General features: G+C 41.2%; 1 protein-coding gene across 2 annotated transcripts; it reads left to right on the top strand.

The window, feature by feature from the left end:
- The first annotated feature begins 2,854 nt into the window (after nucleotides 1–2,854).
- Nucleotides 2,855–18,358, top strand: FEM1B (fem-1 homolog B). 2 transcript variants are annotated; one of them, XM_061157990.1, is made up of 2 exons: nucleotides 2,855–3,865; nucleotides 12,085–12,219. In XM_061157990.1, the coding sequence occupies exon 1, from the start codon at nucleotides 3,528–3,530 to the stop codon at nucleotides 3,777–3,779; it is 252 nt and encodes an 83-aa protein (XP_061013973.1). In that variant the 5' UTR covers nucleotides 2,855–3,527; the 3' UTR covers nucleotides 3,780–3,865; nucleotides 12,085–12,219. The 2 variants fall into 2 exon arrangements, with proteins under 2 accessions (XP_061013973.1, XP_061013972.1); XM_061157989.1 differs by having other exon boundaries at nucleotides 3,394–3,775; nucleotides 12,085–18,358.
- Nucleotides 18,359–24,867: the final 6,509 nt, after the last annotated feature.

Raw genomic sequence — 24,867 nt, 5'->3', positions numbered from 1 at the left:
TTGCCCAAGGCCATGGCTAATGTTCAGAGAAGGGAGTCCAACCCAGATCTATTAATACCCAAAGTTATCCTCTTCCATTAGAGTATGTGGGAGACTTACAGGACTAAAACAAGTGTCTTTACTGGTACTTGAAAAATGACATTTTGAATGCGCTTTAAACAAAATCTGAGAAACACCACTGACTTGGAGCTGTAGGCTGGGCCCACCTGGCTTGGAAAAACGAATGTTCCTATGGAAAGTACAGCTAATTCTGCTCACAGGTCACCTCCAATCCCCAGAAAGCAAGGCGCTGGAGGTTGGTCCTGTCTTTTGTCCAGTAGAAGGCTGCAGTTTGCTGTCACCAGCAAATCAATCTCCATCTGGATACAACTATTTTCAGTTATATTTTATTACTGATCATTTGCTCAGTGGTGGTTTTCTGTTAAAGTGGAAGGGAATAGGTCAGAAAAACAAGGTGCTATTTCTGGGCACTGGCCTTTGGAAAAGCAGCCTTGTTCTGTTTATACATCTTCTCTCCAATTTGCACAACCTGACCACAGAAACATCATCCTCCAAGCCCAGGTAAATACAGGCACCCAAATAGTCTCCAGTCAGTTAATGGCTATTGAGCAACCCAGGGAGCCCAGAACCTTACACTAGGCAATGGTGATAAACAAAGAAGGCTCCTGACCTTGGGCTGCTGGAGCAGAAGGATATTCCCATCTGGGGGTGGAGGCCCCGAAGTGCAAGTTCTACGCCTTTCTCATGACTCTTGGTTTAGCCACCGCTCCTAGCACTCATCCAGTTCTACCACCAAAGTGAGGTGTGAGCACCAGGAAGAACCCTACTTCATCTCAAAAGGGCAAGAGGAGGAAGAAGAAAGTTTCTGATTCAGCAATGAATAAATAGTTGGATGAATCATGTCTCTTTCTGAAAATGAAACCAAAGGGAAGAAGGGCCTTGTGTCTGAATCACCTTCAAAAAATTGAGTTTGAAAAGAATGATGCAGGGAAAAAGGCTACACAGGGAGAGAAGGGAGGGAGACAGGGGGGTGGGGAGCGAATCGGAGGAGCCTGGCATTTCTATACAGAGCCTGGGAATGAAATCAGTTGGAAGGGAGCCCCCAGGTCCCACATCCCACTTTTGGCCCAGAGGCCAAAAAGCCTGGGTCAGCCTGTCAAGAACTGGAATTTTTTTCCAATCTTGAAGCCCCAGAATGAGAACAACCAGCTTCCTCTTCTTTTCCACCAGCTACTTCAGAGACTTTACTAGTAGAACCCTATCTTCAGCTCTGATTTCCAATGTTGTTTTTGTCTAATATGGGAAAAACAAGTATAGAGATCTGAAAATAGGTAAAGTTGTGCTGTAGAGTGGAAGAGAAAATTTGAGCAATGGCCCAAACCCCCAACAATAGCTCTGCAACTAAGATGAGGCCTTCAAACTAGGATTGGAATAGTGAGGTTCACATGCAATAATTTATGTGAACTGAGCCCAGCCTGGTCCCTTGGGACCAAATAAATGGATTTTCTCTTCCTTTATGTTAGATATTGTCTTTTGTGTTTTAGGGGTGGTGGTGTAGATACTATCCTTTGTGTGTGTGTGGAGGGAGTGACCTCCATATTGAACCTGGACTTTTTGTGACTGCCCCACCAGCTTAATCACCTCCACTCCTACCATCCTAGTCCCAAACCTTTCCTCTTAAGGGGCCTTCCTGCCTTGCCTCTTGCCTACTAGAGACTGATCTTTTTATCTTGTCACTTTTCTGTTTAAAATTACTCAAATGCCCCCATCACATCTGAGAAGAATATAAACTTACCATGGGTAATTGGGGCCTAACAAGATCTGCACCCCACTTTCATCTCCTATTGCTCTCCTATGGCCTACTCTGCTGAAGCCACTCTTACCTTTGTTTCTGAACTCACCAAGCCTGTTACCCCTCGGGGCATTTGTAGGAGCTTTCCCTCTGCCTAAAATACCCCCTGTTCTCCTTACCTGTCATGGAGGTCTTATCTGACCACACACACTAAATTAGCACCGCCCCACCTTCACTCTATTTCACTTGTTTCACAGCAAATCATAGTGATAGAACTCAACCAGTCTTGTCTATTATTTGTTTACTTTATTGTCTGTTTCTCCACAACAACACAGTCCCTGAAGAGGCACTGTGTTCATCTGGTCTATCACTTGAATCCCTAGAGCCAAGCAGAGCCTGGCACACAGTAGACCTCTAATATTCTTTGGATGAATGATCTTTTCAAATCCTAACAATCTTGTGAGATATGGGAGAAAACTGAAGGCTCCATCAGGCTCAGGATTAGAGTCCTGGTCTGCGGGAACACAGGCCTTGCCCTTCTTCCAGTGAGCCCTTTCTTGTTCCCTATCTCCCCCGACCGTTTTCACACACTTCATCCTCCTCTCCAGGGAGGACATGCCGGACTTCCAGTCCCTTCTCAAAGCCTCGTGCCGACACCCAAGACACCCAAACTCCCCCCTTATTTGTAGGGCTCAGAGACACCTCCCTGGTCTCAAAGTGGACCGTGCCGGGTCCGCGTACCCGCCTCCCCGGGCCCCAATCGGGCGAAGGGTCCCATAACGTCTATGGCAAAAAGGGAAGGGTCCCCCAGGTCGCGCCCCCCCACCCCCCAGTAGTAACGGTTCAGCGGCCTCACTCTGTACCACGCCCTGGCTAGGGACCCGTAGAGCCTAACGGGGGCGAGTTGGAAGCTCCGGGCAGCAAGGGCAATGAGGACATCAGGGCCGAACTGGGTACGGGCCGCCTTCGCGTAGCAGAACCTTTCTTCATTGGGTCTTGTTTGCCAGCCGGTAGGCTTTGGAAGAGACACCCCACTTAACCGTCCCCTGGTCGCACCCTCCCCCTCTCGGCCCAGTCTGCAGAGGCCCGCCTTCCTCCCTGTCCCGAGCCCAGGGGCTGCTGGCGCCGCAGCGTTCCGCCTCGCTCCGAGGGCCTTCCCAGGCGTGGACCTCTGAAACCTTCGACAGCGCCTGGCGTTTCTGAGCTCCAGTGGGCTAGGGCCTGCGGGTCCTGGGGAGGGCGGAGAGCGGGGGCGGAGGACCAGGCAGTTTCAGGCCCTAGGCCTGACGGGCCGGGTCGGGTGAAACGCGGCCGTCCTTCGCGATCCGGGGCGCGCGCGGCCCTCTTGGGATTTCACCGGCGACCCGTAGCTCGGGCACGCGCCTGTCGCAGCCCGCAGGAAGGAGGGGTCCGGCCTGAGGCCCGGGGCGGCGGCCGCCATGGAGATCCCCTCGGCCCAGGGCCGGCGCCTGGGGCCTTGGGGGCGGCCCTGACCGCCCTCCTCCCTGCCCGGTCTGGATCACAGACCTGCCACCCGCGGCCTTCGGCCACCTCTGCGTCTCAGCCCTCCCCGGGCCGCGCTGCTGCCTGGGCGCGGCGGCGGCGGCGGCGGCGGCGGCGCCCTGTTGAATGGGCTGTGAGGGCCCAGTTTTCAAGCGCTGGCGAACGCGGCCTCCGGGGGCGCAAGGCAGCAGCAGCAGTGGCGACCAAACGGGTGTTGGAGTTGGCGGCGGCCATGGAGGGCCTGGCTGGCTATGTATACAAGGCGGCCAGCGAGGGCAAGGTGCTGACTCTGGCCGCCTTGCTTCTCAACCGGTCTGAAAGCGATATCCGCTATTTGCTTGGCTATGTCAGCCAGCAGGGAGGGCAGCGCTCCACGCCGCTCATCATCGCAGCTCGCAATGGGCACGCTAAGGTGGTGCGCTTGCTGTTAGAACATTACCGGGTGCAGACTCAGCAGACTGGCACCGTCCGCTTCGATGGGTAGGTACATCCCAGCTCCTGCCTCCTCTCTAACGCGTGCGAACCTACCACTTCATGGATCTTCCAGTCCCACGCTTTCACTTCATGGAGGTATCGCTTCTCCCATTTTTGTATCTCCTGACCTGCAGCATTAATAACCACTTCATCTTCTAGGGCGGATACTCCGTTCCGTGTTTTGCTGTCCATCCTTATCGGCCGCTACCCCTTATTCCCTCCATAGGTAAATAGCCACACCCTCTGTCTTAATATCTAATAGGTATTCTCCAGTATTCTTGCTTGGGAAATCCCAGGGACAGAGGAGCCTGGCAGGCTCCAGTGAATGGGGTCGCAAATAGTTGGACACGACTGAGCACGCAGGCAAAACCAATGCTCTGCTAGATAGTGTATGAACAAGCAGTATGGAGGTCGTAGCGACGTTTCAGGTTTTCCCTCTGTCAGGACTGAGATTGTAACCGAGATCAGAAATTAACCAGGTCAGCAATTAACATTGGAAACCTCTGACTGATGAATTATTTGACCGCGCAATTTTTAGCCCTTCGAGTGTCTGATAAAGCCCTTAGTGGGTTATGGCACCTTAATGTCAAAATAAGTCCCTAGAACCAGCAGCAGCTTCAGCGTCTTGCGGGATTGTCACGCAGCCACACATCCCTAGACATGATTCTGACTTACACATTGCTGGGAAGAGATATGTTGGCTGCGAAAATGGCATAGGACCTGGTGTGAGAGAAGATGATGCCATTTTTAAATTAATGTTATCCCGTCATCTTCTGGGGAAGCTTGATAATTTACTGTTATTCCAGGTGGGGAGTTCAAAAATGCATATTGTCATAGTTAAAATTTGCCACTTAAGTTGAATTGTACATATTTTGAGGTGTCATATTGTTGAATGCAGAATTGTCAGGTTTGACATTATCTTTTCTGTGTGGATCGTTATAACCTATTTTACAGATTACAACTTCATGAAGATTTTGCTTCATGGATTGCATTTGTTTTTGTTGACTTGTGCCAGTAGGTAAGCTCTTCTAGCGTTTTATTCTTTTGAGGTAGATGTGATCCAAGCGTAAAGATATGTATCTTTAGTTTTGATAATTGAATACTGCTTGGATAAAACCTGATTGAAAAAAACAACTCTTCTTTGAGATGACTAGGGCATTGTTGAATTTTGATTGATTCTTTTTTTAAGTTGAGATAAGAAGAGCATTTTCTTCTGTTTCAGATGAGAGGAAAATATTTCAGAGTATTACATTTTACTGAACTGATAGCCCATGGGTGGTGGTTAATCTCTAGTACCACCTCTCTAGGCATTAAGGAGATGGTCTTTATCATATTAACCAAAGATGGCAACCTGATTCTTGTTTGTTTTCCTTTACTGGCTTCTGTGTTCTTTTTGTAACTCTGCATTTCCCACAGCCTTTCCTATACACAGAGGAGGAGTGAAGTAGAATGACCTCTGAACTTCAAGCACCATTCCAGTTGTATAAGCACAAGCATCCACTGAGCTATGAATCTCTGCAGTAACAGCTGCTGGTTCCACTGCTGCTAAGGAGATTGCTGAGGCCTGTTTTGATGAGGAGAGAATAGTGGCAAGAAAAAATAGTTTTTTCTGAAGCATTTGAAAAGGCTTTGCTTATCTTTCTTAACTGTCAAAGAGAGAGGTATTTTGAAGTGGCAATTAAGAGAACCTGAAATGACAAGGAGTGTAGCGTTGACCCTTCATAGTGGCTTATCTTGCCCCGTATTTTGCACTGACCAGTGAAATTAGTTCAGTAATCAGACATTTTTTGAACACCTACTGTGTGCCAGGCTCTATAGTAGGGATTGGGTATGCAGAGATGAGTAACATACGGTTCCCAGGGAGACATTCAGGTGGCCCTGGGTGGGAGGGATTAAGGTGCGGTGGGGAGGGGAAAGATTGATGAAAATGAGTAATAGATGCCATGCCATTTAGGGTTACAGGAATCTTTTGGACTGCTGAGGGAATGCAGGGAAGAGGAAGTGCTCACCTTTGCCTGCGAGAAGCAGGGAAGTTTTCGCAGCTGAGGTGATGTTTGAGCTCAGTCTTAAAGGATAGAAAGTAGAAAGTGAAGAAGAGGAGCAGCAACATGGTACACTTGCAATGACAAGTGTTTCAGTGCCGTTGCAGGGAGGGGCTCAAGCCTGGGAAATTAAGAGATTGTGGGAGACTGGAGTGAGGTGGAGGCCAGATTTTGATGACTGTCATGTGAAATATCAGACTGGTGAGACTGGAATTGCAAACATTTCTATCATTTGACATTTTGTCTGAGCCTTCTTCAATCTGTCTTTTTTTGTTTATGTATTATTACAATTATGGATTCATTAGCTGCTCTGTCAAAGTAGTTTAGTTTTTTTAAAACTTACTAAATAACTGTGATGGGCCTGGCACTGTGCCCCACACATACTCTGGAAGATACAGAAAAAAATACAAAGTTTCTACTTTTGAGGAGCTTACAAATTAATTAACAAAAGAGAAGAATTGAAATTGGCCACCTTTCTGCCCACTCAAACCATTCTGAGATTATTTTACTTGTGGCTTACTCTGTTAAGATTAAAGTTGACATAGATGAGGGGATAGGAAGAAAAGTTACATGAATAGGAATGAAAGAAGAACCTTTAGTTGTAGAATGGGAAGCTGTTAAGAGTGTTACAGAAATGGACCAGAACAAAGGAGAGGCGCCATGTGATCTTGGAATACTGTGCTGGTTTGAGTTCTGAGGGCCTGACTGCTCAGTGCCAGAGTTTGTGGGGAACTCTTGTCCTAGAAGAAGTTTGCTGACATGGATAGGAAGGAGAACAGGACCTCTGGGAATCTTGTTGAGTGCTCTTTTTTTAAAGTCAGTATTAGTACAGATCCTTAAATGTCCAGGTAGGGGAAAGGCTTAGGGGCACAGTGTCACTTGACTTCATTTAGAAAGTCATTTCCAGTGTATATTTCGAGGAAGTATATATGATCTAATAAATGATTTTAGGACTTTGGTTAAAATAAAGTGTTGATCATTTACACTGAATGAATTTTTATTTTCATTTCAAATGCTTGAACCAGACAATAGATGAGTTTAGGTTTGTGATCAGAAATGTTATCCTTATACATTTTATTTTAAAAGGTGAATGCCAGATTAAAGTTTCTTGACTTTTCAGATGAAATACATGTGTGTGTGCTTAGTCACTCAGTCGTGTCCAACTCTTGCGACCCCGTAGACCATAGCCTGCCAGGCTCTTCTGTCCATGGAATTCTCCAGGCAAGAATACTGGCGTGGGTTGCCATTTCTTTCTCTAAGGGATCATCCCCACCCAGGAATTGAACCCAGGTCTCCTGTATTGTAGGCAGATCCTTTACCGATTGAGCTATGAGGGAACCCTAAAATTTGCAATTTTAGACCAGAAAGATCAGTGTTTTATAGTGCTTCTCCCATACTCATTAAGTAAATATTGCATTTATTTGATTATATTTTTATTTACTATCTATTCATTTTGTTGTAAATATTTTTGGCATTTTGTTTTGGGGCAGTATGCAGCTATAACTTTAGCTGTATTTTATGGACAGAAAATGTCATAAGTGTTAGGATTATTAGTCCCTTTAATCTGTTTAATGCTGATTAAGGTGTAGAAATTTAAAAATTACTAAGGGTAATGTTCCTAAAGGACATTCTGCAGTGAATATTTTTGTCATTAAGTATTTCAAAATTTGTATTGCCTCAATAAAAATAGATAATTGAAACTTTTTCTAGGCTTCTGTCATATCACCGTAGGGAAAATGGAAATTATTAGATTACATTGGAAAAAGTATTAAATGATTATAAAAACCAAGGGACGTTGTTGTTTAGTTTCTAAGTCATGTCCAACTCTTTTGCGACTCCATGGGCTGTAGCCCACCAGGCTCCTCTGTTCATGGGATTTCCCAGGCAAGAATACCGGAGTGGGTTGCCATTTCCTTCTCCAGGGGATCTTCCTGACCCAAGGATGGAAACTGCGTCTCCTGCATTGCAGGCAGATTCTTTACCACTGAACCACCTGGGAAGCCCAAGTGAAGTATATACTTGTAATTTAACTTTTAACCTTATGTCATTGTGTGTGAGTGTGTGTGTTAGTTGCTCAGTCGTATCCGACTCTTTGCAACCCCATAGACTAGCCCACCATGCACCTCCATTCATGAGATTCTGCAGGCAAGAACACTGGAGGGGGTTGCCATTTCTTTCTACAAAAGGAACCATAGAAAGAAAGAAGGTGAAGTCGCTCAGTTGTGTCCGACTCTTTGCGACCCCATGGACAGTAGCCTACCAGGCTCCTCCATCCATGGAATTTTCCAGGCAAGAGTACTGGAGTGGGTTGCCATTTCCTTCTCCCTTATGTCATTAGTACTGGGGAATTTGAGGCCAGAAAAAATTTTTTAATCTCTTTTTGTCTTTTTTTTTTTCCATTTTAAAATGGGGGTCCTATTTATCATATATGGTTATTGCAAAAGTTAAAGATAATATACATGAATGCTTATTTTAGTACAACAATTCTTGAGTTTTATTTAGTTTAGGTTCACGTTCCTGGCATGTAACAATTTTTTATCTTTAAGGAGTGCAAGGAAACTTTGTAACTATGTAAATGTAACTATTTTAACTGTATTTTTTGGATAGGTTACATTAATAAACAGATTTGGGGGGGGGAAAGCTTTTTAAATGGAAACATGTTTGAACAATGACATGTATTATGTTTCCTTACATTTGATGCGTTATATAGTTTCCAAAGATTTTTGTATTTTTAATCTCATATAAGCCTTTTAGTTATATTTCTTTAAAATGGGCGTAATAGTGGTTATCTACCTTCTAGGATTATTGGGAAAAGGTTATTATGAGAATTAAATGTGCTCTATTGCTTAGTACAGTGCTTGACACATTGAAATTATTAACTTTCTGTGTTTAAACTTTTTCTTTAAATTGACTTGTGCCTCTTTTGTTTTTAAATTATATCTATTTTTAGTTAAGGTATAACATCAGGTAAGGTGCGTAAATCTTAACTGTATAAATGTTATAAAATTTTAATTTGCTTACATCCATGTAATCACTTTCTACATCAATAGGCACAACATTGATGTCACTTTAAAAGTTTCCTTTATGCTCTTTCTCAGTCATGTCCCCTCCCTTCCCCTCCCAGAAGCAATGATTATTCTGACTTCTATCTCTATAGATTAGTTCTGCCTATACTTCAGCTTCCTATAAATGGAATCATACAGTGTACTCTTTTGTTCTGTCTGGCTTCTTTTTGTTTAACACAGTATCTATAAGAGTCATTCACTGAGTTGCATGTATAAGTATTTTTAAAATGTCTTATAATATTACATATATGAATGTATGGCAGTTTATCCTATTGACAGATATTTTGGTTGTTTTTAGTATTTGACTATTATGAATTACATTGGTATGAACATGTTTGTATATGTCTTCTGGTGGAATTTGCATTCATTTCTCTTAAGTATATACCAAGGGGTGGGACTGTTGGCTCATAGGGTTGGTGTATGTTTAATACTTTCTCAAGCAGTCAACCACCAAAGTGGTTGAACCAGATTATATTCCCACTAAAAATTTCCATCAGCAGGAAGGGTTTCAGTTACTTCACATCCTGGCCAATATTTAGTATTGTCATGTCAGTATTATTAATTTCATCTGTTCTCGTGTGTATTGGTCACTCCTGGTAACTCCTGGTTTTAATTTGCATTTCCTTGCTGAGTAATTATCTTGAACATCTTTTCATATGTTTATTGGTTGGTTGAATATATAGTTTTGAAGTATACTTGTTCAGTCTTTCCACATTTTTAAAAAAAATTGAGTTGTTTGGTTTTTTAGTGATTTGTCAGATAATTGATTGTAGGTATCTCCAGTGAGATTGGACCAGTGACCAGTGGATTGCTGGTCACTTTCCTGACAAAATTTTTTTAATTTTTTGAAGTCTAATCAATTTTTTTCTCTTATGGGTTTTTTTTTTTTTTGCATTATGTTTAAGAAATCATCAACCCCGAGGTCATAAAGATAGTCTTTTTTTTTAAAGAAGCTTTTATTGTTTTGTTTTGCATATTATAGGTCTTTGCCACTTTGAAATTTTTGTGAATAGGGTCAAGGTTGATTATTTTCTAAACAGATATCTAGTGGCTGCTTCTTCACTATTTATTAAAAAGACCATACTTTATACCTGAATTTCAGTGGACCTTTTGTCATTAATCTGTATTCCTGTATATGTGAATCTATTCTTAGGGTGGGGTTTTTGGTTGTTTTCTTTTGATTAGTATTTATCTATCCTTGTGCCAGTAACACACCATCTTACTGTATTTCGTCCTCCAACTTTACTTTTCTTTCAAGATTATGTTGGTTGTCTTGGGTCTTTCCTTTGTATTTCTCTATACATTTTAGAGTTGGCCTTTCAGTTTCTACACACATGTGGATGCATGCACACACACATATGCCTACTGGGATTTTGATTTGGATTGCATTGAATCTGTAGATTATTTTGGCAGAGAATTGACATCTTAACATTCTTGAATCTCCAAAACAATAAACATGGACTATTTCTCCGTTTCTTTAGGTCTTTAATTTATCTCAGGAATGTTTTATAGTTTTGAGTATAGAGTAGAGGTTCTTGTACATTTTTTATTAGATTTACTGTTAGATATTGGTATTTTCTGGTGTTTTTGTAAACTGAATTTTTTTTTGACTGAAAGAAAACTTTTTTTCTTTTTTAAGAAAACATTTTTGAACTTTGTGTTTACAATCATGACAATAAAGATGTAATAAGTGAATTTTAATTAAACTAAATTGTCTGCAAAAGCTACAGTTGGCAACCACTGAAACATTTCAACTGATGTAATGTCTTATTTTCTTATTTTCTTGATTCATTCTTTTTTAAGATTTGTTTGTTTATTTTTATTCTTTTGGCCCTGGTGGGTCTTCGTGGCTGTACGTGGGCTTTCTCTAGTTGTGGTGCGCGGGCCTCTCATTGCAGTGGCTTCTCTTGTTGGGGAGTGTGGGCTCTAGGCCAGCTTTCCAGGCTTCCCGTAGTCGTGATCCGGGGGCTCAGTAGTTGCGACTCCTGGGCTCTAGAGCATAAGCTCAGTAGTCGTGGTGCATGGGCTTTGTTGCTCTGCAGCTTGTGGGATCTTCCTGGGTCAGGGATCTAACCTGTGTCCCTGCATTGCAAGGTAGATTCTTTACCACTAGATGACCAGGGAAGCCCCTCTTGATTCACTCTGTAGTTTAAAAAATTAATTAACAATTAAATGACATTTAAAAAATGAAATTCTAAAAAGAAACTTCAGAAGTATTCAAATTTATTTTGAGGACTGTTTTCCATACAGTAAAATGTACAAATCTTTCTTATGCAATTTGATGAGTTTTTTCCCCTAAATATCCACCCATGTAGCTACTACCCAGTTCAAAATATAGTACATTGCTAATAGCTTTAAGCCCCTTCCGAATCAATCCTACACTCTCCCCTATAGATAACCCTATAGGTAGCTGTTACTGAGAATGCTTTTATTTATAGACATTTTGTTTCGTTATTTGAAACTGAAGAAGTAATTGCTTGGATGTTTATAAAGTGTGGCTTTTATTTTCAGCAGAAGTGATAGACAGTATTGACAGTTGGGGTTGAACTATGATATTTTTTATACCAAGTGGATTGTACTTTTTTTACTTCATAGGATATATAATTTGACCTGTGTTGTATCATTCATATTGTAAGGAGCAGTAATTATTTCATTCTCATTGCTTTAGTAGAGTATGTACATACTTACTAGTTTAGATAATCCTAGGTAAAATTATCTGCTCAAATACTTTTCTTCTGAATGCAGTGTCTAACAACATTAACACAGAGATTGTGGTGGCTTTCTTACTGATGTACTGAGAGAAACTGTGGTACCTGAGGGTGCTGGGAGAGAGGAACATTCTGTGCTCCTCTAAGAGCCAGGGAATCAGCTTGGTGGTAAAGAAGTTACAAAACTCCGTATATTTCCTCTGTTTCCTGAAATTTATGTACTTCTGCTAGTGGGAAGTCGGTGACTCTTTTTATTTTTTCTTTAAGTTTTTATACTATGGAAATACTGATAATCACTCACATTTATTGAGCTCATACTAGATACAAGTACTGTGCTGAGTGCTTTACTTAAATTACCTGATTTTATTTTCACCAAAACCAATGTTTAACTAATGCTCTGTAGAGTGAGGTTTGGGATCAGTGTAAATGATTGCATCCTTTAAATCTGTGTCAGGGCGGGTGGCCTCTGTTTGCTGACTGTTTGTTCTCTTCATGAACAGGTATGTCATTGATGGTGCCACTGCTCTTTGGTGTGCCGCAGGAGCAGGACATTTTGAAGTTGTTAAACTTCTAGTCAGTCATGGAGCCAACGTGAACCACACCACAGTAACTAACTCAACCCCTCTGCGGGCAGCATGCTTTGATGGCAGATTGGACATTGTGAAATACTTGGTAGAAAATAATGCCAACATCAGCATTGCCAACAAGTATGACAACACTTGCCTAATGATTGCAGCCTATAAGGGACACACTGACGTGGTCAGATATCTTTTAGAACAACGTGCTGATCCGAATGCTAAAGCACATTGTGGAGCCACAGCATTGCATTTTGCAGCTGAAGCTGGGCACATAGATATTGTGAAGGAGCTGATAAAATGGCGTGCTGCTATAGTAGTGAACGGCCATGGGATGACGCCATTAAAAGTAGCTGCTGAAAGCTGTAAAGCTGATGTTGTTGAACTATTGCTCTCTCATGCTGATTGTGACCGGAGAAGTCGGATTGAAGCTTTGGAGCTCTTGGGTGCCTCCTTTGCAAATGATCGTGAGAACTACGACATCATGAAGACATATCACTATTTATATTTAGCTATGTTGGAGAGGTTTCAAGATGGTGATAACATTCTTGAGAAAGAGGTTCTCCCACCAATCCATGCTTATGGGAATAGAACTGAATGTAGAAATCCTCAGGAACTGGAATCCATTCGGCAAGACAGAGATGCTCTTCATATGGAAGGCCTTATAGTTCGGGAACGGATTTTAGGTGCCGACAACATTGATGTTTCCCATCCCATCATTTACAGGGGAGCTGTTTATGCAGATAACATGGAATTTGAACAGTGTATCAAGTTGTGGCTTCATGCCCTGCACCTCAGACAGAAAGGTAACAGAAATACCCATAAGGATCTTCTTCGATTTGCCCAAGTGTTTTCACAGATGATACATTTAAATGAAACTGTGAAGGCCCCAGACATAGAATGTGTTTTGAGATGCAGTGTTTTGGAAATAGAACAGAGTATGAACAGAGTAAAAAATATTCCAGATGCTGATGTCCATAGTGCTATGGACAATTATGAATGTAATCTCTATACCTTTCTGTATCTAGTGTGCATCTCCACTAAAACCCAGTGCAGTGAGGAAGATCAGTGCAAAATCAACAAGCAGATCTACAACCTGATTCACCTCGATCCCAGAACTCGTGAAGGTTTCACCCTGCTGCATCTAGCTGTCAACTCAAATACCCCAGTTGATGATTTCCACACCAATGACGTTTGTAGTTTTCCAAACGCGCTTGTCACAAAGCTCCTGCTGGACTGCGGTGCTGAGGTGAACGCTGTGGACAATGAAGGGAACAGTGCCCTTCACATTATTGTTCAGTACAACAGACCCATCAGTGATTTTTTGACCTTGCATTCTATCATCATTAGTCTAGTTGAAGCTGGCGCTCACACTGACATGACAAATAAACAGAATAAAACTCCACTAGACAAAAGTACAACTGGGGTATCAGAAATACTACTTAAAACTCAAATGAAGATGAGTCTCAAGTGCCTGGCTGCCCGGGCAGTTCGGGCTAATGACATTAACTACCAAGACCAGATCCCCAGAACTCTTGAAGAGTTTGTTGGATTTCATTAAGTGACTGGATATGTAAAATCGTTTAATGTGGTGCTAAAAAGTAAAGGACTTTAATCACAGACAATAGAATTATGTGTTCATAAATTCTACTTTTCTTTCCACTACCCTTCCTCCCTACTTATCCTTCCTTAGTTTTGTATTTGCTCTTCTTGCCTCATATGGTTATTGATTTCAAATACACTTTAAACAAAGCCACATTGTTTAGGTGTAACTATAATCTTAAGGTGTTTGGATATTGGTCACTTAGCTATTTTTTTCTTTTTTTAAAGGAATATAAAATGTTTTGTTTATGTAACAAGGGACATTTATGATTTAAAGTTGATAAATGTTTTACCAAAATTGCCTAGAAAAGCATTTCTGTTAAGCCTGTGTCAGCGTGTTAGCCTTTGCAGCAGTTTTGAGGATTTCATGAAGAAAAACAACTGAAAGAAGCATTAAAAGTAATGGAATATCCAGGTGTTCTGCACATGCCAAACTGCGATAGGTAGTTTTCACTCTTCCATTATTTATGTGAAATGATACAACACATTATAACATCGGGAGGATTTTTAAAAGTATAGCTGCATATTAACCTGAAAAATGTGCTAGCTTAATAATAGTTAAAAATTCATAAAGTTAATTCCATTGAAATTGTTGAATTATGCTCGGTGATACATACAAAGTAGTAATCTTAAACAACTTTTCAGAGAATATTGATGGACTGTTTGCCTTTGGGCTTGGATTCTAAAATGCATAGACATCTCTGTTTTGATGTGATTAATCTAAATTCCAGCAGTCAGCATTTGACTCAGCTCACAGACATGTAAAAATTAATGATTGCTGTGTTTTCTCCTATGAAGCAAGTTGTCACATTATAGTTATACATTATACATTCTGTTTTTGTCCCCTTCTCCCTTTTTTCTTGTGTGGTATCTTTTCAAATTGAAAACTACTTTTCCAGAGGGCATTATTTGTGCCTCCCTAATAAGGTTTTTATGACAGGTGAAAAGGAACTGGGATATTTTTTTCACTTTCTTCATTTAGTCTGTGATAAGAAGTAGAAAAATCACTAGAGTGTTATAGATTCAATGTTTTGATGATGAAAGTAATTCTCATTGCCATTTTGAAAGTTATTTCTGTCTGAGGGCAGCAAATTTTGGATCCAGAAAATGTCACTTATTCCAACAGGCTGTACAGAGGTCTTTATGGTTTTGGTTTTGTTTTAATGGCAACATTTTGACTGTCAGACTAAAAGAATATTCTGTGATTATCTTTAAGCATCACAGAAATTCAAGGGTACATACCTATTTCTTTCAATGTTAAAAATGATAAGTAAAATTAGCTATATCTGTATTTTTTTCTCTAGTGCCAAATGAATGCCTTAGCTACTCATAGTGCATGGTACTGTAAGTGAACACCTGCAGCTTTTTTTCTTTCATGGAAAGCATTATAATGGTGTAGCAACATCAGATACAAACTTAAAACACAACAAGATTTCAGTTAACATTTTATGTATGGATATTGCTTTGGGATGTCTAAGAAAAAGGTTGCAGCTGGATCAGTATAAAAGATAGTTACCACGCCAAAATCAGCACCTAGGGCCTTAAATAAAATAAGAGATACCCCATGAAATGAGATACTCTGAAGGATGGGAGGGAGTGGATGGGGGACTTTAAAAACCTATTCCCCCAAGGATGCAGGATACTTGCACTGTTGCTGCAGTTACACTTCGTGTGTCTTCTTGCTTCAGTCAGGAATGCTTTGATGGTGAATTCTGCCATAGTGATCTACTTCTGTTTTCCTAACCTGGGATTTTTACAAGAAAGGTTTTTAGGATGGTCTAAAGGGAGGTATTTGATCCCTAATTTGAAAATTGCTGGCCTTGATCTTCCTGGTGTGAATCAAGGAACTAGTGTACCTTGCTCTTGGCAACTCTCATGGCCTGAAAGAGAAAATGCTCATCCTCCAGGTGGGTGAATCACACCTTTTTCACAGCTCAGATCAGACCCTGTATTTTTCAGACTTCAGGGCCTGCTTATTTGACAGTCTGAGGAATAGCTGTGATATTTGGTATTTACTTGGTTCCATTATTAATGCATATGATTTTTAAACATCAGAACTTAAAATATCAGATAATGTTGCATGTTTTATAAAACATTTCATCCCTTTGGCTACCCAGGATGAGAACTATTTTAGGTATTACTTATTAAATGAGAATAATGATTATCTGTACATATTCAGGCAACGAAATTTAATGATACTCAAGTGTTTTTGAGAAGGGAGGACCCAATGCTGGAAAGAGTAAAACTGCTGATTGAAATGCTGACAAAGTTGAATTTGAAGACAGTGGGATAGATTATGAATTTTGCTAATGGTAACTGAGATTTTTTTTTTTTAAACTATACTATAGCAGTACATTGTTCACTATATCGCTAAGGATCTAATTCTGTCTTGTAAAACAAATCCAAATATGTATTGTGAAACACCTGTATAAAACCATTCTTGAAACAAGTGATCTACATGCCTGTTTATTTTTTTGTTTGTTTTTGGTAGAATTATTTTAAAATGTGTTTAGCCACACCCTTCCCGAACTTAAGTTTCTTTTTTTTTAAAGGGAAATAAATAGGTAAGAAAGGTAATAGTTCTGTATCTCAGCTTCTCTGAGAACTCTGGGCTATTGCTGTTTTTTAGCCACTTTTGTCATTTTGTGTTTATTATTGGTAGAATTGTGTTTTAGATTATAAATCTTCCTTGATAACATTACAAATTCAATCAAAACGTCTTGCTTAATAATTGTCATATAAATTTGAATTAGAGACCCAGGCGGATGAATGCCTGGGCAAACCATGTGAAACCTGGGTGGGTTTTGCACTTCAGAGTTGGTAAAATTGATCTCTTGAGTTTAGGTAAATGTATAATTCAAGGAATGGGCAACAAATCCATCCTTAGATTGATAAAGGGGAAATTTTTGACCTAAGAACTCTGAAACAACATTGTTTTCAATCTACCCTGGATTGCTGTCTCATAGGCCACATTCCAGCTATCTTAATGTTTTTTGCTGTGTGAACTTCAACCAGCCAATCAACCAACGAAAAAGCAAGCTTTGGTCTTGTTTGTTTCTGGGAAGGGTTTTATTTCATTACACTGGTAGTTGATTAGTAACTGGTAATTATGAGAAACTTAGGTCTGCTAGCACTGTTTGAAGTAAAATGTGATTTGGGGCCAGCAGCTGCATAAGTATCAACTCTGCATTTGGCAAGTGTTTTTGAAAATTAGGTCCCAAGGGAACAATACTCTGTCACTAGTCTCCACCTCAGCTGAGGCAGCTACTTTATAGGAATAAGGTTGCTTTGGATTATTTGAGCAAAAACCATTCTTTCTTGGGGAAAGGGGCAGGGTGAGGAGTGAGTTACTGGACCTTGGATTAGTTTGCTGGTTTTAGAAGCAGCCAGTGATTGAACTAGAGAGGAGATGGATAAAAGTATAAAGGACTTGTTTTTATGGTAGATTTTCTGTAAAAAACCTTAAGTATTCCTTTCAGGCTAGCCAGATGTGTCAATGTACAGATGACTATTCCGTTTTCCTCACTGACTATACTGTAACATTAAAATGGGTTAAAACAAAACTCTGCCTTTTGCTCTATGAAAAGTTATTAGTCCATAAGATTTTAAGCTGTGTGCTTATTTCTGCTCTGAAAATGCACAGCCCTGCTCTGGATACCCTCTCTGGAAGGTAGAGAGCTCCTAATGTGTATGGCACATTGCCGGGCTTTCTCATACATTCCTGGCAGATTTGCCCAAATCTTCAGATGGGCTTGGGTTGTACAGTATCTTCTCCAAATGTGGGATCTGAAATAAATACTACATGGATAATGGCAATAGATATATTAATTTTTAAAACTGTAAAGTAAATGTCTCTAGTCCTAGGTTTGTGGTGTGTTCATTTGTGTTAATGTGTAGGGAAGGAACACTGACTTGATGGTTATGGGGAGTGTCTCTTGTGTGTGCAGGGGTGAGACTCACTAAATTGTTAACAGCTTTTCATTTAGGGGTAAGTCACGTGTTGAGTGGCCTAATCAAAAAAATGAAGGAGCGAAGATACAAGCTTTGCTAAGTGATGAAATGAACAAGGTTTTGTATCTGTTTTTTATCAGGTATTGTAAAATTTGTGCATGACCTTTTTTGTTATTGCTTAGTAATGGGTAGAGAAGAAAGATGAGGGAGAAAAATCAGCTTTGCTAACCAGTCTTTTCAGACATACATAGCTGAGGAGTAAAATATGACTGGCTTAACATGGTGAAAGAGCCTATCTTTTATAACACTCACCTCATCCTGCAATCCTCCACATAGAAGAATTACATTGTTGTATTCTAGTAATTCACTGTGATTTATAACAAACCAGTGATGTCATTCTATTGTGCACTTTTGTCAAACCATTTACGTGACTTTAATAAACATAGTAAACTTGCTGACTGCACCAGAGGTCTGTTAGTGATTTATATATTGCATGACATTTTCTATTTGAGTTTGACATGTAGAATCATTTTTAATTTCGTAGTAATTGATAGTCCTAATAGCCCAGCTAATTTGAAACTAACAATATTGCTGTGTAAAAGGAAAAAATGGTGTTTGTGTTCAGTAAATGTTTGAAAAAAACTGCCTTGAAGTGTGTGTCTTTATTGTTCAGTGTTGAGATGATATTTTGTCGAATTCATTTTTTAAAAGTTGTGAAAGTTATACATGTACATGGGGGAAAATTCAGATAGTTAAGAAAAATTCAAATAGTTAAAAAAAAGTTTTTTTTCATCTCTCTCTGACTCCCATTTGGACTCTTTAGAGGATACTCACTAGTTTTTTGAGTAGCTTCCTAGAATTTTTCTGTCTGTATATATGTATTTTTTCTCCTGCTTTTAAAAATGCAAGTGGACTTTTTAACTTTCCTGCACTATTCTGCATCTTGTCATTTTCATTGAGTATATCTTAGACATTTTTTCATTTTGGTATGTATAGATTTTTTAAAAGAACAAGTTTATAGTGTTTAATTCTATGGATGAACTTAAAATTTATTTAACCAGGCCTTCCTGTTGAATTTTTAGGTTTTCAGTTCATTGATATTCCAAATACTGTTTCAGTCAGTGAACATCTTGTGTACTGTTTTCATAGAACAAACTCATCTCTAGCCCTGGAACTTCTGGTTTAGTGACCAAGTGTTAAAAATCCTGACGGAGGTGAATCAGTTGCCTTCCATCTCCCTACATCCTTATTGACATCAGATGTTATCTCATTCAGCTTTTGCTAAGGTGATGGAAATGGAAAATATTTCATGGTTTTGATTTGAGTTCCTTTATTATGAATGAGGTTGACATATATTTACTGACCTTTTAAATTTGTTTGCCTTTGGGCTGTGGTCTTTTTCTTGCTATGTGTTAGAAATTCCTTGGAAATGTAAGGAAATTTTCTCTCATATGTCACTGTTTGTAGTTTGTTTTTAAGTATAGTAGTTTTTATATCTACTGAATTCTGTATCTTGCTTGTAAAGTTGTCGCCATTCCAAGTTCATACATCTTTTTCTACCCATGTTCTCTTATGGTGCTTTTATGGCTTTTCCCTCCCACGTCTCTCTTCAGTCCTCTTTTTTTTCCCCTCCTCTTCCTCCTCCTCCTCCTCTCCTCTTGTTGTTCGGTTTAAATCTTTTTATCTACCTGGAATTTATTTTGATTAAGAATCCAGCTAGCCAAGAACTCTTTTGTTTTCCACTGATTTGAATCATAAGTTCAAATTCCCATAAAGTAATTGGATCTGTTTCTGGCTTCTCTGTTCTACTCTGTTGCCTTGCCAGCGTAGTAGGACCCTGAGGAGTATCGTCTGGGCTCTGCGACCTCGGGCAAGTTGCTTTTCGATGCTGGCCTCAGTTTCTCTGCATGGGGACAATAATATCATCTAAGTTGTAGTGAGCAAATGGGAGAATTAATATTCTTAACGTCGTGCCTAAAACTGAGGTGCCTGGTAAATGTTAAGTACTAATCTTCATCGGGCTGATATTCCTTCATTTGTCTTCTTTTTCTCTAACTAGGAAAGATTTTTTACACTAATTTCGGCTGTGTCGGCGCTCAGCTGCGGCGTGAGCAGTCTTTGCTGCGGCATGCGGGATTTCTCGCTGTGGCACATGGGTGCTCTGGTTGCTGTGTGTGCTCCAGGGCGCATGGGCTTCAGTAGTCGGGGCACTCACATGCTAGTTGTCACACACCAGCCTAGTTGCTCTGTGGCATATGGGATCCTAGATCACCCACCAGGGATTGAACCCATGTCCCTTGCATTGCAAGGTGGGTTCTTAACCACTGAACCACTAAGGAAGTCCCCAAGCCAGAAATTTTTTTACAAGTTTATTTTTAGAAGGTCTTGAAAATATATTATTGTTAGTTTTTTTGTTTATAATGTGGATAGGAGCCTTTCTTCCATTGTATATTCTTCTAAATGTTAATGTTTCGATATAGGCATTTTAATGGATTTCCCTTTAAAAAAATTTTCTTCAGTTGCTTCATTTGGATGTCCTGGGTATACTAATCATAATTTACAGGTAATGATAATTTTGCCTTCTCATTTCCAGTATTCATACCTCATATTTCTTTCTTTTATCTAATACAGTCGTTGGGATTACCAGAAGACTATTAAAGGGTGGTATGAGAGCACATTTTCTGCAACTGTTTGCTTTCACATTTTGATTTAGGGAGTCCCTTTATAGCGGTCTGAAAAATCATTTAGGGCTTACAGGCTCACTTTACAGTTGAGAATACAGGCTCACAAAGAAGTGAGTTGTTCATCCAAGGTCTCACAAGGACCAAGTGTCAGGGCCTGGAGTAGGCTTGGAGCTTCTTGGCCTGCTGACCAGTGCTCATTCACTCTAAGACTGACATACCAGTACCAGAGACGCTCGCCTCAGGATTTCTGCTAGATCTGTGCTGGGCAGCAGTATCGACTGGACTGCGGAAGTCCAGACAAATTCTAAAGCATTGCTATCTCTTTTTTTTTTTTCCTTCTGTGTTTCAAGTAATGTCTGCTGTATTAAAGGAACCGATGCCCAGATAAAAGAAAATGCTGGCAGGGATATATTTCATCAGGCACTTGATCTAGAAAACTTCAGTATGAGATAAGAACTTCAGGTGGCTCACAAAATCTTGGCTTTTTGGCAAGCTTAGACAAAATTATTTGTTCTAATTTGCCTGTGCTTGGTAAATCTGGTGTGCTCAGTTCATCTGGAGAGCAGGACTGGGGTTTGCTCTGGCCCTAACCAATGGGAAAAAACTCTCAGAAATTCAGGCTTATCCAGCATCTACTGCGTGTCAGCACTGTATTAGGGATGTTATAGGTATAGGACATATAGGGATGTTCTGTACCACATATAAGGACTAAGGTCCATGTGGACCTAATGGACAATAAGGACTATGGTCTCTGCCCATGATCATCTTTTTGTCCAGCTAGATGCTACTATTTGAAATCTGATTTTCTATTTTTCCTCAAATTTTAATTTTTTTCATCTGACAACAAATTTTAATTTTAAAAGTTTACAATGTTACTTTTGAACTCTGGCTTGGGCCACCTTCTGAAAATGTTTCAGAAAACTTTACCATCATCCTTTTTAGTATAGTGTCGGGGAGATAGGAACAGAACATGCACAGCTGATGAGAAAGGATGAGTCCTTAAGTAACGGTGCCCCCATCTTCTTTAAAAACATTTTTCTGCACATACCCTACTCTGAGCCTCGTGTGTTTGCTAGGTACATTTTAGCCTATATCTTACTGAACAGTTTCAGAGGCCGGGTGCCAGGCTTCTCACCCTCCCTATACCAGCAAAGCTCCTCTGTTCTGGTTTCAGTTTCTGTTTGGAATATGCTGTCCCACTTTAGCGCGATGTCAAACAAAGCTAGTGGAATAGACAGTGACACAGAAGCGTTCTGCAGATTTACTGTGGTCGATTAAGCTTGACTGTCCTTTGAGAGGGATCTAGTTGACAGTAAGAGTAATATAAGGATAACTTGGGTTTTTTGTTTTTTTTTTTAATGGTAAGAAGTAGTGCAGAATAAAGGGCAATGTGACATCAGTTGAAGGTGAAAACAAAGGCTGGTGTGGTGAAGACAGGGCCATTCACTGCTAATGGCTGTAGCAAGTCAATCACCCAAGGCGTATCTGGTGGAGAAACTGGCCACTTCATGTTTGGAGTGGGGTGTGGATGCAGTGAGTCATTGTGCCAGAAAAGAAGCATGATTAAGTCAGCTGTTTCAATTACAGGCTGCCTGGCGTCTTGGGGCTTAAAGCCAAAAGTCTAATGTCTTACTTTGGGATAACATGGATGCTAAGAGCTCTGGAACATTGGTGGAGAGAGCAGCTTGTCTTTTGAAGACCTGAAGACCTTAGGTCTGGAAGCTCTCCCATATTTCCCAGAAAAGTTAATTCTTCTCCCTCTCTTTTGTGTTTATGCTATCACCTTGCCCCCTTTACCTGATACCCATCTTGTTAAGAAATACCAACTTCTTTAACAAAAGGAAAATCCAGAAACTCCACTGGTTTACTGGAAGGACACCCCTTTAGGGTTTTTGCCAATGACTACTGCCACTTTGATAGGCTCAAGGGTAGGTAAAAAAGGCCATGCTGCCAGAAATTGACATTGAAGTCTAGAGAAGACCAGTATCTTATAGTTCATAAGTTTAATGTGCTTAAAACAATCTCACAAGAATTGGATCTTAAGGTCTGGGGTAGAATGCTGGCTGTAGTTCTGATGTAGGTGGCTCCGGGACCCCACCTGGAGAAGCTCAGCTCTGGATTGATACTCATCTTTAAGAGGCACATCTCGCCCTCCGAGCTTGCACGCCCATACCACCTGATACCAGAAAGAAGCCACATTCTTACCTGGATTTCTCCTCTTTTGGCTGGCCAAAACTGAGGGACAGCATACTTGAGGTCCATGTCCCCGCAAAGCACTGGTCAAAGCATGAGGCCTGAGGCTGCTTTCAGCGCTACCCAAGGGCTGCCCCTGAGCACCTGGGTTTTCTTGCCCTCCTGCATGGGGTCTGACCATGTCAGAATCAACAGGGAGGCCCCCCCAGGACATCGTGCACATCTCAAGTTTATAACTTGGTTGGAGGTCCTTTCCCTCTAGTAGACGGTGAGTCTAGAATTTAAGAAGCCCTGACAATCTGAGGAGCAAATTCTAAAACCACCTGCAGTTGGTAATCTGGTGTGCGGAGTCAGACCTCGCCCCAGGCGTGTTTTCTGCCTGCTCACTTGCGTGCTGTAGAACTGCTTTAGTACCACAAGGCCAGATGGGCCGATAATGCTTTTAAAAGACTGAACCCTTTTAAAGCTGGTTATGCTTCATGTTAACACTCTTGAGTTCAACCCTTAGTTTCACCATAAATAATTACTCTTAACTACCAGATAGAGCATTGCTAATAACTCCCCAAATGAACTATAATTTGAATTTTCATGTTGATTTGCAGTTGCATTTTGGACTGCTTGCCACCATGCCAAAAATGCTTCAGAGACTGCAATTCATCTCCCCACCCCCAGATGTTGGCAAATGTGCCCCCAGCTCCTCCACGAGGCCCTTTGGGGCTCTGAGGACCCTGGTGATCCCCTATAGCAAATTACACTCTGGAGACTTGCTGGAATGAGAAAGTCTTTCAAACTGCAGGCTGGAGCCGAGTAAACCTGAACAGCATTACCCTGATGGCACAGTTCCCTATACGCAGCATGGAAGCTCACTTGTGCATGTTAACCCCTTATTTCTTGTTTTCTAGCCTATATATTCACGGGCACATTGGAGTCGCTGGGGGCACTCGGACACAAACGATGCCCTGGCCCCTTTCCCAGCTGACTAAATCTGACCCCCACAGGTAGGCCCTTTGCACAGGTAGCATTTAAAGCTCTCAGGGGATTCTATTGTGCAGTCAGGCTTGAGAAACACTGCTCTAGCATGAGCTTTGCTCCCTGTAAAGTATATCTTCTCTGCTTGTCCCACCAGCACTCTTAAGGCCAGTCGTACCTTAAGATACTTATACCCCACAGCAAATAATTTCAGAAAGAGAGAACTGCTAAGACAGAGAAGACGAGAGCAACACAGTGTGAGGGCCGAAGGCCCTGCAGGTTCAGACAAGTCTCCCACTTTTTCTACCTTTTGACCCTTTAGTTGTTCTTTGCCTCAGGTAGGGGAGGGCATGGAGGGACTGTGACACCCCAGAGATAAAGATGGCCTCTGAGTCCAGAGGTTGCAATTCAATGACTTCTGGGCTGCATCTGACCTATAGATACATTGTGTGGCCTGTGGTGTGACAGCACAAGGCAGATTTTAAAAATGAATGCCAGTTTCTAAAAGGTTTCATATGAAAGCATTCTCAGTCAATGGTATTCTCCAGTAGACTTGCTACCAGATCAAACAATGCACTTTTGGGTGTGGGGTCATACTCCACTTATGAGGGTGATGACTCAAATGAAATATGATTTTTAAACGCTACCTTCTGATTTTGGTTTCACTGTTTAAGAGAAAAGTATCCCCATGATGAGTCAGAAGTGACTGCATATCAATTCCTTCTACTTCTTCAGTTCAAACTCTTCTAAGGCTGGGTGAGAATGATAGTGTGGCTTGAGGGACAGCAGTCCTGGAATTAGTCTGGAATTTGCTGTGGAACCGGGGGCTCTCTCTTAATTTCTCTGGTTCTGAGTGTCCTCCTTTATGGGGGAAAGGGACCAAATAATTTTGAGGTCCTACTGGTTTCTTGGGATTCCAGTGGCATGAGACCATCATGGAGACAACTAAGTTTAAGAGTTGCCTGTGGGTAAAGGTGAAGAAACCAGAAGTCAGGGTCTGAAAATCGGCACTGAGATGTCAGCCTAGGGAAATCTGGGAGAAAAAGAGAAGGAACGAAGGGGTAGAAGCTGCAGTGATACGTGTTTTCAGCCATCTACACTGGCTAAAGAAGGAACAGTGGGCGTGGGAGGGACGGAGTACCCATCACTGAGATGTCCATCCCAGACCAGGTGGCCCTGGCAGGGGGTGTTGTAGGGAGCAAGGAGTGGACACGCCCCTTCCTGATAGGGAGCCCCTCATCCACCTCCCGTCATCAGAGCGTGGCTCACTAGGACATGTTCTGCCCACAAAAGGATGGCAGCCTCTTGG

This window comes from Dama dama, chromosome 12 (assembly GCF_033118175.1).
Source record: "Dama dama isolate Ldn47 chromosome 12, ASM3311817v1, whole genome shotgun sequence".
NCBI classification, from domain to species: Eukaryota; Metazoa; Chordata; class Mammalia; order Artiodactyla; family Cervidae; genus Dama; species Dama dama.
The sequence above is the reverse complement of the archived record's forward strand: the minus strand, read 5'-3'. Positions and strand labels throughout refer to the sequence as shown.

Bases quoted from the DNA above. Each gene is read 5' to 3' on its own strand.
- FEM1B (XM_061157989.1), top strand. From the start codon at position 3,528: ATGGAGGGCCTGGCTGGCTATGTATACAAGGCGGCCAGCGAGGGCAAG. The intron at 3,776-12,084 runs GTAGGTACATCC...CTTCATGAACAG, and splicing joins GGCACCGTCCGCTTCGATGG to GTATGTCATTGATGGTGCCA.